This window comes from Aspergillus neoniger, assembly GCF_003184625.1.
Source record: "Aspergillus neoniger CBS 115656 unplaced genomic scaffold BO87scaffold_7, whole genome shotgun sequence".
NCBI lineage: Eukaryota > Fungi > Ascomycota > Eurotiomycetes > Eurotiales > Aspergillaceae > Aspergillus > Aspergillus neoniger.
Window position 1 is genome coordinate 175,065 of NW_020291135.1, and position 14,733 is coordinate 189,797.

General features: G+C 51.5%; 2 protein-coding genes across 2 annotated transcripts; one reads left to right on the top strand and one right to left on the bottom strand.

Annotated features, from left to right (window-relative positions):
- Nucleotides 1-2,435: 2,435 nt before the first annotated feature.
- On the top strand, nucleotides 2,436-9,436 carry pksP (polyketide synthase alb1; the record flags this gene model as incomplete). The annotated part of the gene is made up of 5 exons (XM_025620239.1): nucleotides 2,436-2,722; nucleotides 2,773-3,064; nucleotides 3,120-6,548; nucleotides 6,607-7,362; nucleotides 7,422-9,436. The coding sequence occupies 5 exons, from the start codon at nucleotides 2,436-2,438 to the stop codon at nucleotides 9,108-9,110; spliced, it is 6,453 nt and encodes a 2,150-aa protein (XP_025482442.1). The 3' UTR covers nucleotides 9,111-9,436.
- A 793-nt stretch (nucleotides 9,437-10,229) lies between these two features.
- BO87DRAFT_302708 (uncharacterized protein) lies at nucleotides 10,230-13,726 on the bottom strand (the record flags this gene model as incomplete). The annotated part of the gene is made up of 4 exons (XM_025619215.1): nucleotides 10,230-11,171; nucleotides 11,230-12,066; nucleotides 12,113-13,396; nucleotides 13,505-13,726. The coding sequence occupies 4 exons, from the start codon at nucleotides 13,724-13,726 to the stop codon at nucleotides 10,230-10,232; spliced, it is 3,285 nt and encodes a 1,094-aa protein (XP_025482443.1).
- Nucleotides 13,727-14,733: the final 1,007 nt, after the last annotated feature.

Here is a 14,733-nt window from a genome sequence, read left to right on the forward strand (position 1 = left end):
TTCTCTACCGGAAAATTTATTACACTCATCTACAGCCAGTATTATACATCAGGACTTTCACGCTATTGTGCGAATTGAACTTTATTCAAGACCCCATGATGTCCTTTGGCCCAAGGATCTGCTGATGACCCCGAAAAAGTTCCCCTTGGCCAGTGTGTGTGGAAGGGGACGCAGTTCGGAACAGCCTTTGCAGACTCAACCCTCAACAATAGAACTACCAAGGCTTACGAGAGGCTCATGCCAAGTAACCTTAATGAGGCGCGCATCCGGAATGGCTGGTACCAGTTGGCGAGCCTGTGCGCTACTTCTTGTTGACGATAAGCATCCTTATCGACTGTGTTGGCCTGCTTCTGATTATGGAGGACTGTAAGCTGATAGTCTGGCATATCATAGCATGATTTAATTCTCCAGGGAACCAAAGAGCTGGCATCGACTTCTAAGCCTGTTTGATAGGCATACGATGTCTTTGAGACATGTTTGGGATTTCCCTCCTTTGTCAAGGTTTACCTTTAGCCGAGGGATACGCACTATATTTATTGGCCCGTACAAAATCCTGCGACAAAGCATTGCTCCTGTGACTAAGATTGAAGGCTTGGTAAGCCTACTGGGAGACTTCTTGGGGGATCCTTGGCAATGTCTCAGCCAGATCGTAGGGATACCGCCTATTGATTCATCCTTCCTGCATTGGCTTCTTCTCCAAATTGCCCTTTCTTGCTATCTTGCCTGGCCATGCTCACCGTCATGAGGTATGATAGCAACAGGGTTGACACTTGCTGATCGTTTGTAAGATTGACTAACCTTGAGGAACTATCATGAGAATGCTACCTTGACACGAGTTTGGACCGCAATGGCACGAGTGGAACGTAGGGTGGCAGCACGGCTTATGAACTTTATCAACGCGACTCCTCAAGTGCGGCCCCCAATACCTGTCTGTCTAGAACACATTCTCGGTGGTTAAGGTTTTATTCTGGCTATCTGGCGAGTTATTCAGCCTTGACATTTGTGGGACACATGTCAAGCATGTCCCGCCACTTGAATGGAAGGTTGGATGGCCGAAGCGAATTTGAGACGATACTGATTCAGCATAACCCCCTGGATCCGTGCCATCATAGTCGTCCGATCACGGAGTGCAAGTACTATGCCAGCTGAACTACTCAACACTAGCCCAATGGTACTCTCCATGTTGATTATATATTCGAGCACCATGCATGGTTTTAAACCAGGGGAAATGGTGCAGAGTCAAGTCGCACCTGCAGAATGTTGAAAAATCCGTGAACTAAAATCAGTTCATATCCCTAGCAAGGCAAATGAACTGGCGGCGCTCGAGGACCGTGTAGATATGGCAGGAAGAATGATCCGTCGGTCAAGCTGCTTCGAGCATGTCATGTCACCACTACTACTCTACCGACTACATTCCAGCAACAATAACCTTGTTTCTCTCGACATCGTTCGCTGACTAGTCAGTCCGAGTTTCGGAAGTTGGACAAGCCAACATACACTCTGGGGGATCTCGTTGGTAGGAAACGCAAGGTACATGCAGGGTAGCAGGGCACGGATTTTGACTGCCTGGCCGCTCGGCATGCGTCTCTCTGCGTTGTTTCCACCGATATCATCGGCGAAGCGAGAAATCCTTCGGCCTGGCCCGTGGAATTTTGTGTCTCATGCCCAGGTAGGAAAGATGGTAGGGCAATTTTCACCCCAGACTTCTTCTTCGTTAGTCACGTGCCCTCTGCAAGCTGCTGATCGTCGCCAAATGGGGCGGCGACGACTTTCCTCTGTAGGACTCCTTCCTTCCCCCCTCGCCAAACGGCCGCCGCTCGCCATCGCAACGCCGTCCCTTGATGCATTTCCAGAACACGGCTGCCTAGTTGCTCGATTACCAACAGAAGCAGGGGTTGAGACACCGATATCCCCTTGATAAACGTTGTGGCCTGACGGTTGAGGTAGCTCCACAGGATGTCGGCCTCGATAGACCAGAGTTCCAAGTCTAGAATTTCCAAACAGGGTAACTCCACAGAGTGCCCAGATGGTGTGCTCCTGGTCCACCGCTATGGTCGTGTCCACTCAGAGGCAGTCCCTGTCAGTGTGGGCAGGGTCCCCAGAAACGGAAACTGAAGGACACTGGAAGCTCACCAGAACAATTTAGTGCCTGTCAACTAATTGCAACATCACGATTCGCTGCATGTATTGCAATGCAACCCAATTGAGCTGCTCTGCTGAGTTCAACTCTTTGCAATCGCCCCCTAGATGCGCGTGGAATGCACCTTAACCAGTTCAGCGCATGCCGTAGTTGAGACACCCTCCCCCACTTGGCCATGGGGGCCCTAAATCTACATGTGTATAAAGTGTGCTTCTCATCGACACGGATGGGGAAGGCCAGATGGACTTTGGTCTGACAACGGCGATTGACTGATCAATAGACATCTCCCGCAAACATGGAGGGTCCATCTCGTGTGTACCTTTTTGGAGACCAGACCAGCGACATTGAAGCTGGCTTGCGCCGTCTGCTCCAAGCGAAGAACAGCACCATTGTCCAGTCTTTTTTCCAGCAATGCTTCCATGCGATCCGTCAAGAGATCGCGAAGCTCCCGCCGTCTCAACGGAAGCTCTTTCCACGCTTCACCAGCATTGTCGATCTCCTCTCCAGGAGCCGTGAATCAGGCCCTAGCCCTGTCCTAGAGAGTGCGTTGACATGCATCTACCAGTTGGGTTGTTTCATTCAGTAAGTCATTTAGTTGCCTATTATACTTGACAAGTCTGACCAGCCTTCAGCTTTTATGGGGATCTTGGACATGACTACCCTACGTCCTCCAACAGCCATCTGGTTGGCCTGTGCACCGGACTTCTGAGTTGCACGGCTGTAAGTTCCGCCAGAAATGTTGGTGAGCTTATTCCAGTTGCAGTGGAAGCAATTGTAATTGCACTGCGACTGGGAATCTGCGTTTTCCGAGTTCGAGAACTGGTGGCCTCCGCCGAGTCCGAGTCAACATGCTGGTCAGCGTTGGTCTCTGGAATTAGCGAAGCAGAGGCTAGCCGCCTAATCGACGAGTATAGCAGTAAGAAGGTGTGATGATCTCCCGTATTTAATTCCCCGCATTGTAGGGTGCTAACATATGCAGGCTACTCCACCTTCTTCGAAGCCGTATATCAGCGCCGTAAGCTCTAACGGTGTTACTGTCAGTGCACCACCTACGGTCCTTGATGAATTCGTTGAGACCTGCATTTCCAAGAATTACAAGCCAGTGAAGGCTCCGATTCATGGCCCTTACCATGCGCCACATCTGTATGATGATAAGGATATTGAACGCATCTTGCAGCAGTCCTCCGCTCTGGAGGAATTGACCGGTTGGTCACCCGCTATCCCCGTCATCTCCAGTAACACTGGCAAGCCGATCAAGGCAAAGTCCCTCAAGGATCTCTTCAAGGTCGCACTGGAGGAGATACTACTGCGACGACTATGCTGGGACAAGGTCACGGAGTCCTGCACATCAGTCTGCAAGGCCGGCACAAACCACTCTTGCAAATTGTTTCCGATCTCAAGTAGCGCCACCCAGAGTTTGTTCACCGTTCTCAAGAAGGCCGGTGTAAGCATCAGCTTGGAGACTGGGGTAGGAGAGATCGCGATAAACCCGGAAACGCGGAACCTCACCGGCAAGGCAGAAAATTCGAAGATTGCTATCATCGGTATGTCTGGAAGATTTCCTGAGACAGATGGTACGGAGGCCTTCTGGGACCTCCTGTACAAGGGACTCGACGTACATCGCAAAGTCCCCGCAGACCGCTGGGACGTTGATGCCCACGTCGACATGACTGGGTCAAAGAGAAACACAAGTAAAGTGTCCTACGGTTGTTGGATAAACGAACCCGGCCTGTTTGACCCCAGATTCTTCAACATGTCGCCCAGGGAAGCCCTCCAAGCAGATCCTGCACAACGTCTTGCTTTGCTTACAGCGTACGAGGCTCTCGAGATGGCTGGCTTCATCCCGGATAGCTCTCCCTCGACACAGAGAGACCGTGTGGGTATTTTCTACGGAATGACCAGTGACGACTATCGTGAGATCAATAGCGGCCAGGACATTGATACCTATTTCATCCCTGGCGGTAACCGAGCATTTACGCCGGGTCGGATAAACTACTACTTCAAATTCAGCGGCCCAAGTGTGAGCGTTGACACAGCGTGCTCGTCGAGTCTTGCTGCTATCCATATGGCCTGCAATTCGATCTGGAGAAATGATTGCGATGCCGCCATCACTGGCGGTGTAAACATTCTGACCAACCCTGACAACCACGCGGGTCTGGATCGGGGCCATTTCCTGTCTACCACTGGCAACTGTAACACCTTTGATGACGGCGCCGACGGCTACTGCAGAGCGGACGGAGTTGGAAGCATCGTTTTGAAGCGGCTCGAAGATGCCGAGGCCGACAACGACCCGATCCTGGCAGTCATTAACGGTGCTTACACCAACCACTCGGCGGAGGCCGTGTCAATCACTCGTCCCCACGTTGGTGCGCAAGCATTCATCTTCAATAAGCTGCTCAATGATGCGAACATCGACCCCAAGGACGTGAGCTACGTGGAAATGCATGGCACTGGAACTCAAGCCGGCGATGCAGTGGAAATGCAATCCGTTCTTGACGTCTTCGCACCAGACTACCGCCGGGGTCCCGGTCAATCGCTTCATATTGGCTCTGCCAAGGCCAACATCGGACACGGCGAATCCGCATCAGGAGTGACTGCTCTTGTCAAGGTCCTCCTAATGATGAGAGAAAACATGATTCCTCCTCATTGCGGTATCAAGACCAAAATCAATTCCAATTTCCCGACGGACTTGGCCAAGCGCAATGTTCATATCGCCTTCCAGCCCACTCCATGGAATCGTCCGGCTTCCGGAAAGCGGCGAACCTTTGTCAACAACTTTTCTGCTGCTGGTGGTAACACTGCTCTTCTGCTGGAAGATGCTCCCATACCGGAACGCCAAGGGCAGGACCCCAGATCGTTCCATTTGGTCTCCGTGTCAGCAAGATCACAGTCTGCACTGAAGAACAACGTCGAAGCCCTGGTGAAGTTTATTGACGCTCAGGGCAAGTCCTTTGGAGTGAAAGAAACCGAATTTCTTCCGAACCTGGCGTACACGACCACCGCACGCCGCATCCACCATCCGTTCCGTGTCACTGCTGTTGGAGCGAACCTGCAATCCCTGCGTGACTCGCTGCATGGTGCTTTAAACCGTGAGACATATACCCCAGTACCCTCAACGGCTCCTGGTATTGGATTCGTCTTCACCGGCCAAGGCGCCCAATACACCGGAATGGGCAAGGAGCTCTACCGCAGTTGTTTCCAGTTCCGCACCACCATTGAGCACTTTGACTGCATCGCAAGAAGCCAGGGCCTTCCTTCTATCCTGCCTCTCGTCGATGGAAGCGTACCCGTTGAAGACCTTAGCCCAGTCGTGGTACAAGTGGGCACTACTTGTGTGCAAATGGCTCTGGTCAATTACTGGACTGCGTTGGGTGTGAAGCCGGCCTTCATTATCGGACACAGTCTCGGTGACTATGCAGCCCTTAATACAGCCGGTGTCCTATCCACCAGCGATACAATCTATCTGTGTGGCCGCCGTGCTCAGTTGCTGACGAAGGAGTGCAAGATTGGGACACATTCGATGCTGGCCATCAAGGCGTCTCTGGCAGAGGTTAAACAGTTCCTTAGAGATGAGCTCCACGAAGTCTCTTGTATTAACGCGCCAGCGGAGACTGTCGTCAGCGGTCTTGTCGCTGATATTGATGATCTGGCTCAGACATGCTCCACAGAGGGTTTGAAGTCGACCAAGCTCCGTGTCCCTTACGCATTCCATTCCTCTCAAGTGGACCCTATCTTGGATTCCTTTGAGAATATCGCTCAAGGTGTCACCTTCCACAAGCCGACAACTCCTTTCGTCTCAGCCCTGTTCGGAGAAGTGATCACTGATGCCAACTGGGAGTGTCTCGGCCCCAAGTACCTGCGCGATCATTGCAGAAAGACGGTCAACTTCCTTGGCGGCGTGGAAGCTACAAGACATGCGAAGCTGACCAACGACAAGACTCTGTGGGTTGAGATTGGCTCACATACCATTTGCTCTGGAATGATCAAGGCAACACTTGGACCGCAAGTCACAACGGTTGCATCTCTACGCCGCGAAGAAGATACCTGGAAGGTCCTTTCAAACAGTCTTGCGAGCCTTCATCTGGCGGGGATTGACATCAACTGGAAGCAATATCACCAGGACTTTAGCTCCTCTCTCCAGGTCCTCCGCCTCCCAAGCTACAAGTGGGATCTCAAGAACTACTGGATTCCCTATACCAACAACTTCTGCCTGAGCAAGGGCGCTCCAGTAGCTGCAGTAGCTGCAGGGCCCCAGCATGAGTTCCTGACAACCGCGGCTCAGAAGGTCATTGAGACTCGAGGTGATGGAACAACAGCCACGGTTGTAATAGAAAACGACATTGCTGATCCCGACCTTAACCGCGTCATTCAAGGCCACAAGGTCAACGGCGCCGCTTTGTGCCCCTCAGTAAGTTACCAGCCTTGCTCCAACTACCGCGTTAGGATTAGCGCTAACCAGGTCATAGTCACTGTATGCCGATATATCTCAGACGCTTGCAGAGTATCTCATCAAGAAGTATAAGCCTGAGTACGATGGACTTGGACTGGATGTCTGTGAGGTCACAGTGCCACGGCCATTGATTGCGAAGGGTGGACAGCAGCTCTTCAGAGTATCTGCGACAGCGGATTGGGCGGAGAAGAAGACAACCCTTCAGATCTATTCAGTCACTGCAGAAGGGAAGAAGACCGCTGATCACGCAACCTGCACTGTCCGATTATTTGATTGTGCTGCTGCTGAGGCGGAGTGGAAACGAGTTTCCTACCTTGTCAAGAGGAGCATTGACCGACTGCATGACATCGCCGAGGATGGTGACGCTCACCGTCTCGGTAGAGGCATGGTTTACAAACTCTTCGCCGCTCTGGTTGATTATGACGAAAACTTCAAGAACATTCGCGAGGTTATTCTTGACAGTGAACAGCACGAAGCTACCGCACGTGTCAAGTTCCAAGCGTCACAGGGCAAATTCCACCGGAACCCGTTCTGGATTGACAGCTTTGGTCACCTGTCTGGGTTCATCATGAACGCAAGCGATGCAACAGACTCCAAGAACCAGGTCTTCGTCAATCACGGATGGGACTCAATGCGTTGTTTGAAGAAGTTCTCGCCTGATGTCACCTACAGAACTTATGTTAGAATGCAGCCTTGGAAAGACTCCATCTGGGCTGGTGATGTCTACGTCTTCGATGGGGAGGATATCGTTGCGGTGTATGGTGCAGTCAAGGTGAGCTCGGCCCGCATTCATTTTCAGAAGGCTCAATGTACTAAACACTGCTGTCACAGTTCCAAGCCTTATCGCGAAAGATCCTCGATACCGTTCTACCACCCGTTGGGGCTTCGAAGGGCCCCGCCAGACCCGCCGCCAGCGCTCAGAAGGCGGCCCCTGCTGCTACTAGCAAGAGCCGTACTAGCGCTCCGGCTCCGGCGAAGCCTGCTGCTAAGCCCAGTGCCCCAAGCTTGGCCAAGCGGGCACTTACCATCCTCGCAGAGGAAGTGGGACTCTCTGAATCCGAAATTACAGATGATCTGGTGTTCGCCGACTACGGTGTGGACTCTCTTCTTTCCCTGACAGTCACGGGCAGGTATCGCGAAGAGCTGGATATCGATCTCGAATCCTCCGTCTTCATCGACCAGCCGACCGTGAAAGACTTCAAGCAGTTCCTGGCACCAATGAGCCAGGGAGAAGTCAGTGATGGGTCCACCAGTGACCCAGAGTCCAGTAGCTCCTTCAATGGTGGCTCTTCAACAGACGAGTCCAGTGCTGGGTCCCCCGTCAGCTCACCACCAAATGAGAAGGTTACGCAGGTTGAGCAGCATGCTACGATAAAGGAGATTCGCGCCATATTGGCCGACGAGATTGGTGTTTCTGAGGAGGAGCTGAAGGACGATGAGAACTTGGGAGAGATGGGGATGGACTCTCTGCTTTCGCTTACCGTGCTTGGTAGGATCCGTGAGACATTGGATCTCGATCTGCCGGGCGAGTTCTTCATCGAAAATCAAACTCTGAATGACGTGGAAGATGCATTGGGCCTCAAACCCAAGGCAGCGCCTGCACCTGCGCCTGCACCCGTTCCCGCACCAGTGTCCGCGCCCATATTGAAGGAACCTGTCCCTAACGCAAACTCTACCATCATGACACGGGCGAGCCCGCACCCTCGATCAACCTCCATTTTGTTGCAAGGGAACCCAAAAACCGCCACCAAGACCCTATTCCTGTTCCCTGATGGTTCTGGCTCCGCAACATCGTACGCAACCATTCCCGGAGTGTCTCCCGACGTGTGTGTGTACGGGTTGAACTGCCCGTATATGAAGACTCCAGAGAAGCTCAAGTACCCCCTTGCTGAGATGACATTCCCTTACCTGGCCGAGATCCGCCGCAGACAGCCCAAGGGCCCGTACAACTTCGGTGGATGGTCTGCTGGTGGTATTTGCGCCTATGATGCTGCTCGCTACTTGATACTCGAAGAGAACGAACAGGTTGACCGATTGCTTCTTCTCGACTCGCCCTTCCCCATCGGCTTAGAGAAGTTGCCCACCCGGCTTTACGGCTTCATCAACTCAATGGGTCTCTTCGGAGAAGGCAACAAGGCTCCCCCGGCCTGGTTGCTTCCTCACTTCCTGGCCTTCATTGATTCCCTCGATACCTACAGGGCCGTTCCCCTCCCCTTTGACGATCCGAAGTGGGCCAAGAAGATGCCCAAGACGTTCATGGTCTGGGCCAAGGACGGTATCTGTAGCAAGCCGGATGACCCGTGGCCCGAGCCGGATCCGGACGGCAAGCCGGACACGAGAGAAATGGTCTGGCTCCTCAAGAACCGGACCGACATGGGACCCAACAAGTGGGATACGCTCGTCGGGCCACAGAATGTTGGTGGAATCACCGTGATTGAGGGTGCGAACCATTTCACCATGACTCTGGGACCCAAGGCCAAGGAACTGGGCTCCTTCATTGGTAAAGCCATGGCCAATTAGATTGTTATGCATTACGCCTTCCTCCAAGACTCCAGCCAGAACTGACAGCACTGCCATTCTATTGATGGAATTCGCATATTAATCCACTAATATTGTCGTTGTACCCCTTAGGATTTAAGCACACTATTGTTGTGATTGCCGTTGGCGAATTTCGTGCTGCTAATGGTCTATCTGGTTTTTGGTTTCTTGGAGCTGAAGTGATGATGATGAGAAAAGACGAACGATGTGATATACGAACCCCCTCATGTCATTTGCTACTTACTTCCTGATTGGAGTTAGTTGATATGTCTCATCTACGTACCTATGTTGCTTGATTTATGATAGAGAATGCCAATACGAAAAAAAAAAGTCTTATCAAACTTGTGCCTATACTCAATTGACGACATGAGCAGTACACCGAAGGAAGCTTTACAAGAGCCTTTGGGAATGGTAGAACAGTAGTTTCCACCTCCCATAGTCATGACTTACACTCGACTGGTAATACACGCATAGTATGCATGTGAGCATAAAATGAAAATCAAGATAGCATAGTATGTGAACGAATTTCATTGTGTATGTTTCATTTGGTTTGTAGTGTATCTGATTGAATTCTACCGCACTGTAATCCAATCACTAGCAAGCACAGCAAAAGGCCAAGGAACCGGGAAATGACAGTGTATGAGGAACTATGTAAGAAGGTGAATACGGTGGACAGGAAAATCACACCGCATCTACATACATTGTGGAAAGGGGGATAAATTGAGAGATGATGGAAGGGCCGATTCAATTGAATTATTAGATAGATAATCGGGGTTCAGATCGGTGAGGTATACGCATGTTATGCTGTGCGGTGGCGGGGTGAGTTTGATAGGATGGGTAGATAGGATAGATGGATAGATAGGCGGGGATGTAGTATGAACAGGGAAAGAGAACCTGATGCAGAGTCGGAATCGGTATGTATGCATGCATGCATTTATGTATGCAAGGGAGGCGAATACGAGGGAGGCCGAACGTCGATTGATAAGTGGCGTTCGGCGGGGTGGCTTGGTAGGGTGGTGGTGGGTGGTGGCTGATGATAGGAGTGAAGGATCGGTCGAGTGGGAAGGAAGTTCGTAGGGTAGGGTGGTATCGATGAGTCGACTAAAGGGGCATTTCGGAACTAAATCTGAGCGCACTACCGCGACCTGCAAGCGATGAACCATTGTTGATGCCAGGGCTCGTGGGCCGGCTATTACCTGCAGTCCATTTGGGGCTTCGCGGCTGTGTGCTGGTCGAGCGAGTCGACGGACGATTCTTCCGGATTTCCCGAAGTTCTTCTTCCTTCCGGCGGAGCAGATCTTCCCGGGACGTGAGGGTTGCTTCGAGTTCGAGGACCCGCGCGAGATGGCGGGCTTCGTCGTTCTTCGTGTTGAGTTCGCGCAGATGGGCTGCGTCTCCCTCGACCTTCCGTTTCAGGGTTTCGTTCTCGCTGCGCAGTTGGCGAAGCTCGTTGCCTGATTGTGCGGCCACGGTCGAGGCGGTCTGGTATTGTTCGCGCGTGTATTCTGCTTGTCGGGCTTCGTATTCGGCTTTGCGTTCTAGCGAGGCGTTCTCTTTAGTCAGACGACGGATGTCTTCCCTTGCTGATTCGAGTTCGGCTGTACTGCCCCCGCCTGCTTTGAGGGACTCGCGGGCCTCTTCGAGTTCGTGTCGGAGCTGGGTCCGTTCGTCCTTCAATTTCATGAGCTCTTCTTTCTGCTTTTCGACTCGCTGGTCGGATGTGGCCTTAGCTTGGGTGAGACGGTCATGCTCCCGTCGGAGTTTGTGGAAGTCTCTGGCCCTTGTTTCGTAACGGTGCTGCAGCTTTTCCAGCACGTTCTCTCTTTCTTGAAGACGGGCTTGGGCTCCTGCGAGAGCTTTCTGGAGTTTTTCGAGCTCTGCTGCATGTGAGTTCTGCATCTGAACAATATTCTTCTCTAGCGTTTGGAGTCCACCGTTTAATGGTTGACTAGGGAATCCAGTCGATTCAGTGGACTGGGTTGGTTCTTGCGTCGGCTCTTCCGTCTTCGTTCTCTTGGCTGACTGTTCGACCTCATCTTCTTCCTCCTATCTCGATGTTAGTGCGATACATCAGGACAATTTGACATTCTGATCGACTTACGAATGCTCGTTTATGGGCTTGAGAAGTCGTCAGTTGAATGTCGACACCAGGTCGACTTTGCAGTTCTTGTTGCGACGCCTCAAGCTGCTCAGGGCTCAGAATGTGCAAAGGTTCAATGTGAGGTAGAGACCAATGAGCGTTAAAGTTATCCGAGACAAGGCAAGTGAGAAGCTCTTCTGCATCCTCCTGCACCCCAAGAGCATCATCCTGAAGGTCACCAACCACGTCACGGAGACGTATGGAGTATTGCAGGAGAGTCTTAAGACGCTCCGGTTCCGGCAGGCCAGAAAAACATAGTTCGATATGTTCACTGGAGTTTGACACTAACAGACGAACCACCGGAAGCAGATTTCCATTGCGAGCGAATGTGGTTCGCATGTGTTCCACCGTGGGTGTCTGGCTGCTGAAAGACTTATCTAAGGCGATGATAGCAGCAGGGGCTTTATATGTCTCCATAACCCCGTCATTACGCGTGGTTTGAATCCCAAAACTCAAGGAATCCTTGACCATGGAAACCTCAATATTCGTGCCCGATCCCATTTCCTGGCGTGGACGAGTATACGACAGGCCCTTGCCCATCAGATAACGTTCAACCACCCGCTGAGTCTTTTCTCCTTGCACCATGATAATCAAATGTATATCACGCATGCTGGCTGCCTCCAAAAGGTAGCTTAAGAGCAAAAACTTTGCGCTTGAGTACTCGGCCCAAGCAGCCTCCCTCCCTAGGTCCGACTCAGAGTCGTTGATATGTTCCGCGATGTTCAGATCTGGGTGCGTGGAAATATTGCTCAGACGGTTTAGTATTTCATGCATCTTCGGTACAAGAAGATCACGCTGCTTGCTAGTCAGTATACAGCAAAGTGACGGAGGGTGGACATCGAACCGGATAATCGCCGAGGAAATCGCGAATACTCTGGCTTTCGCTCGTCAAGACCCGCTCATAGTCATCCTTGACCCTGGAATCCATTGGAAGAGGCACAGCAAACTCCGACGGCCCAAGATGGACTGAACCAGGTATTGGCTCCTCTGCGAAGTGCATTGATAATGCACTAGGCTGAATGGTCTGAGGAGGTCCCATCTCCAAAGGTTCGACAGGGGGGATTGTAGTATCATGATCCACTTCAACATCTTTAGGATGTGTTGGTTCCTTATCGACCCTAACGCTAAGGGGAGCTGTCGTCTCGGGTACAGGAACAGGGACAGAAGGCTCTATGTCTCCGGCAGATGATGGCGTCGCACTTTCAGGGCCAGGGTTGGCTTTTGCGCGTAGTTGTGCATATGCATTTCTGAGCTTTTCCCTCGGGGTGGACCCTTCAAACTGGCTGTATTTCTCCATGGTATCGGACAACGACGGCCCTTCCTTCTCTTGACTATCCATGCTGTTTCTCGATCTTGAATGGAAAAGTTGGTTCAGTAATGAACGAAAGCTTGAAGCAGAAGGTTGACTCGCTGGGGTTTGCGGACCGTTTACAGCAATTGACTCGGTTACTGTACTCGCACGTCTGAATAGCTGGGGTTCATCGACTGGATCAGACGGGGTTTCAGGTATTTCATCAGCTTCTTCTGCCGGGTTGGCTGGCAATAGCGCGGGTAAGTTTGAAGTCGACGGCGCAGCAGAAGATTCGTTATGCGGAGTTTCCGGGATCCCTTCAGTGACGTTCGGTGTGTCGGTATTTCCTGGGCGGTAAGGTGTGGTCGGCGTCTCTTCGACTTCGTCCGAAACTATGGGTTGGCGGGGAGTCGAGATGATAGCAGCGACTTCAGTAACACTGGCAGTGGGTACCACTTCCGGGTCAAGTAGGCTGTCAGTAACCGATTGTGACGTATGTCTGGGCACTTCTGTATCAACACCGGAACTCCTCAGTAATCCGCTGGCTTGGTCATCCAGACACAGGGTAGTTTCAGGTACGGTGCTAGGCGAAACAAAGAGAGGGGAGGTCGAGGACTGTCTAGACCGGGATTCGTCAGTCGGGGCTTCAGTCTGGGGCTGACTGGGTCTTGGGCTTAAAGAGTCTCTACTGTGTTCTTGAACACTGGAGACGGGTGGCGGTGATGGTGATGGTAGTGGTGGAGTGTTACTTCGAACAAATTCCTCTTGGGCCTGATCTCTTCGCTTTTTGTCCTCCCAGACTTGCACGGCAACGTCGTTGGCGTTTTCCTTCGGTTCCTGGTATTGCACGGCAGGCAGTTAGAACAGTGAAGCTCCCAGTACTTCCAACAAGCTTCCAATGAAGCAAGGAATGGCAGAAAGTAGCGGATAGATCACTAAGCTCACCCAAGTAGGCGTCCAAGGTCCTTCCCAGTCAATCAAGTATTGCGATTCGGTCTCGTCAAGTATACGGTTGATAAGCCACTCGTCTGCACTCAGAGCTTCGCTATCGGTGTCTGCCTCGTTGTCGCTAGAATGAACGACGTGCTGGGTTCTCCAGCGTTTCTTTCGTTTGTGGCTTGTGTAGCTTGTATATATCGTAGAAGTAGACTTGCGCTTGCGCGACATTATACGCAAGCAGAGAGAGTGGCCGAGGTGTAACAATCCATGGTAGAGTATTGGCGCTAAAGCGATGGGATTTTGAACGAAAGGTGGAATAGCGAAGGTAGAAGAGCTTGCTGAGGTCGCAGTGTTTGGAAATGCAGCTATAGTCCAGGAAAAGGGCGAATCCTCGAAAGGGGGGCAAGGATGAGGGGTGTTTGGAGGAAGTGGATCATAAGATGGATTGAGGAACAGTCCAGCTGGTGATGAAGTCGACGGAACCAACGCGGGTGATCGACCGGCACGTGATGGCTGCTTATCGGCCGGGCCTACGGAGGTAAAGAAGGAATTCAGCTTCGGGAATGTCTCTGTGGGAATAGCTGTATATTTCACCTGGTAACACTGGAGTGAAGTAATTCTTTGTTAACAAGATCTTTGGAGAAAGGAGGTTGGTTCCAATGTTACTGCTATTCCGCAGTTCGCCGAAGCGAAAGACGGAAAGGATTCCCATGCATCAGTCTGCATTCTGGACTCGACCAGCGGATGGGCCGGTTCTTGCATGCGCAGAGAGCTTTATCTCGAGAAGATGGTTTGTAGCTGTAGCTTACATGTAGCACAAAATAAATGTTCTATCTCTAATATCTGTGACCGTTTCTGGTGGAAGCCGCTGTCTCAACTCAGTGGTGGTTTCTACAGTCGGCAGCCCTAAACCTGAGGAACGAAGCCATCCAGAGGCCAATACGAATGTCAGTTGACTTACACTCATTGAACTTGACACTTATTCATCAGCTATGTTGAATATCGGACTACGAATGAGCTGAGAATCAGTGAGTCTGATCTGTTTGAGGGTGTCTCAATTGTTCACTTCCGATATTAACTATTAACACCCATAGCCTCGGGTAACACCGCTGTGATATCCCTCTTTGTTCCAATTGTTACAGAAATACATAAGAGAGAGTGCTTAGTAGATATCATATTGACCAATGCTTCACTCTTGACTCCAGGGACTGTGGAATGCATGGCTTTATCACTAT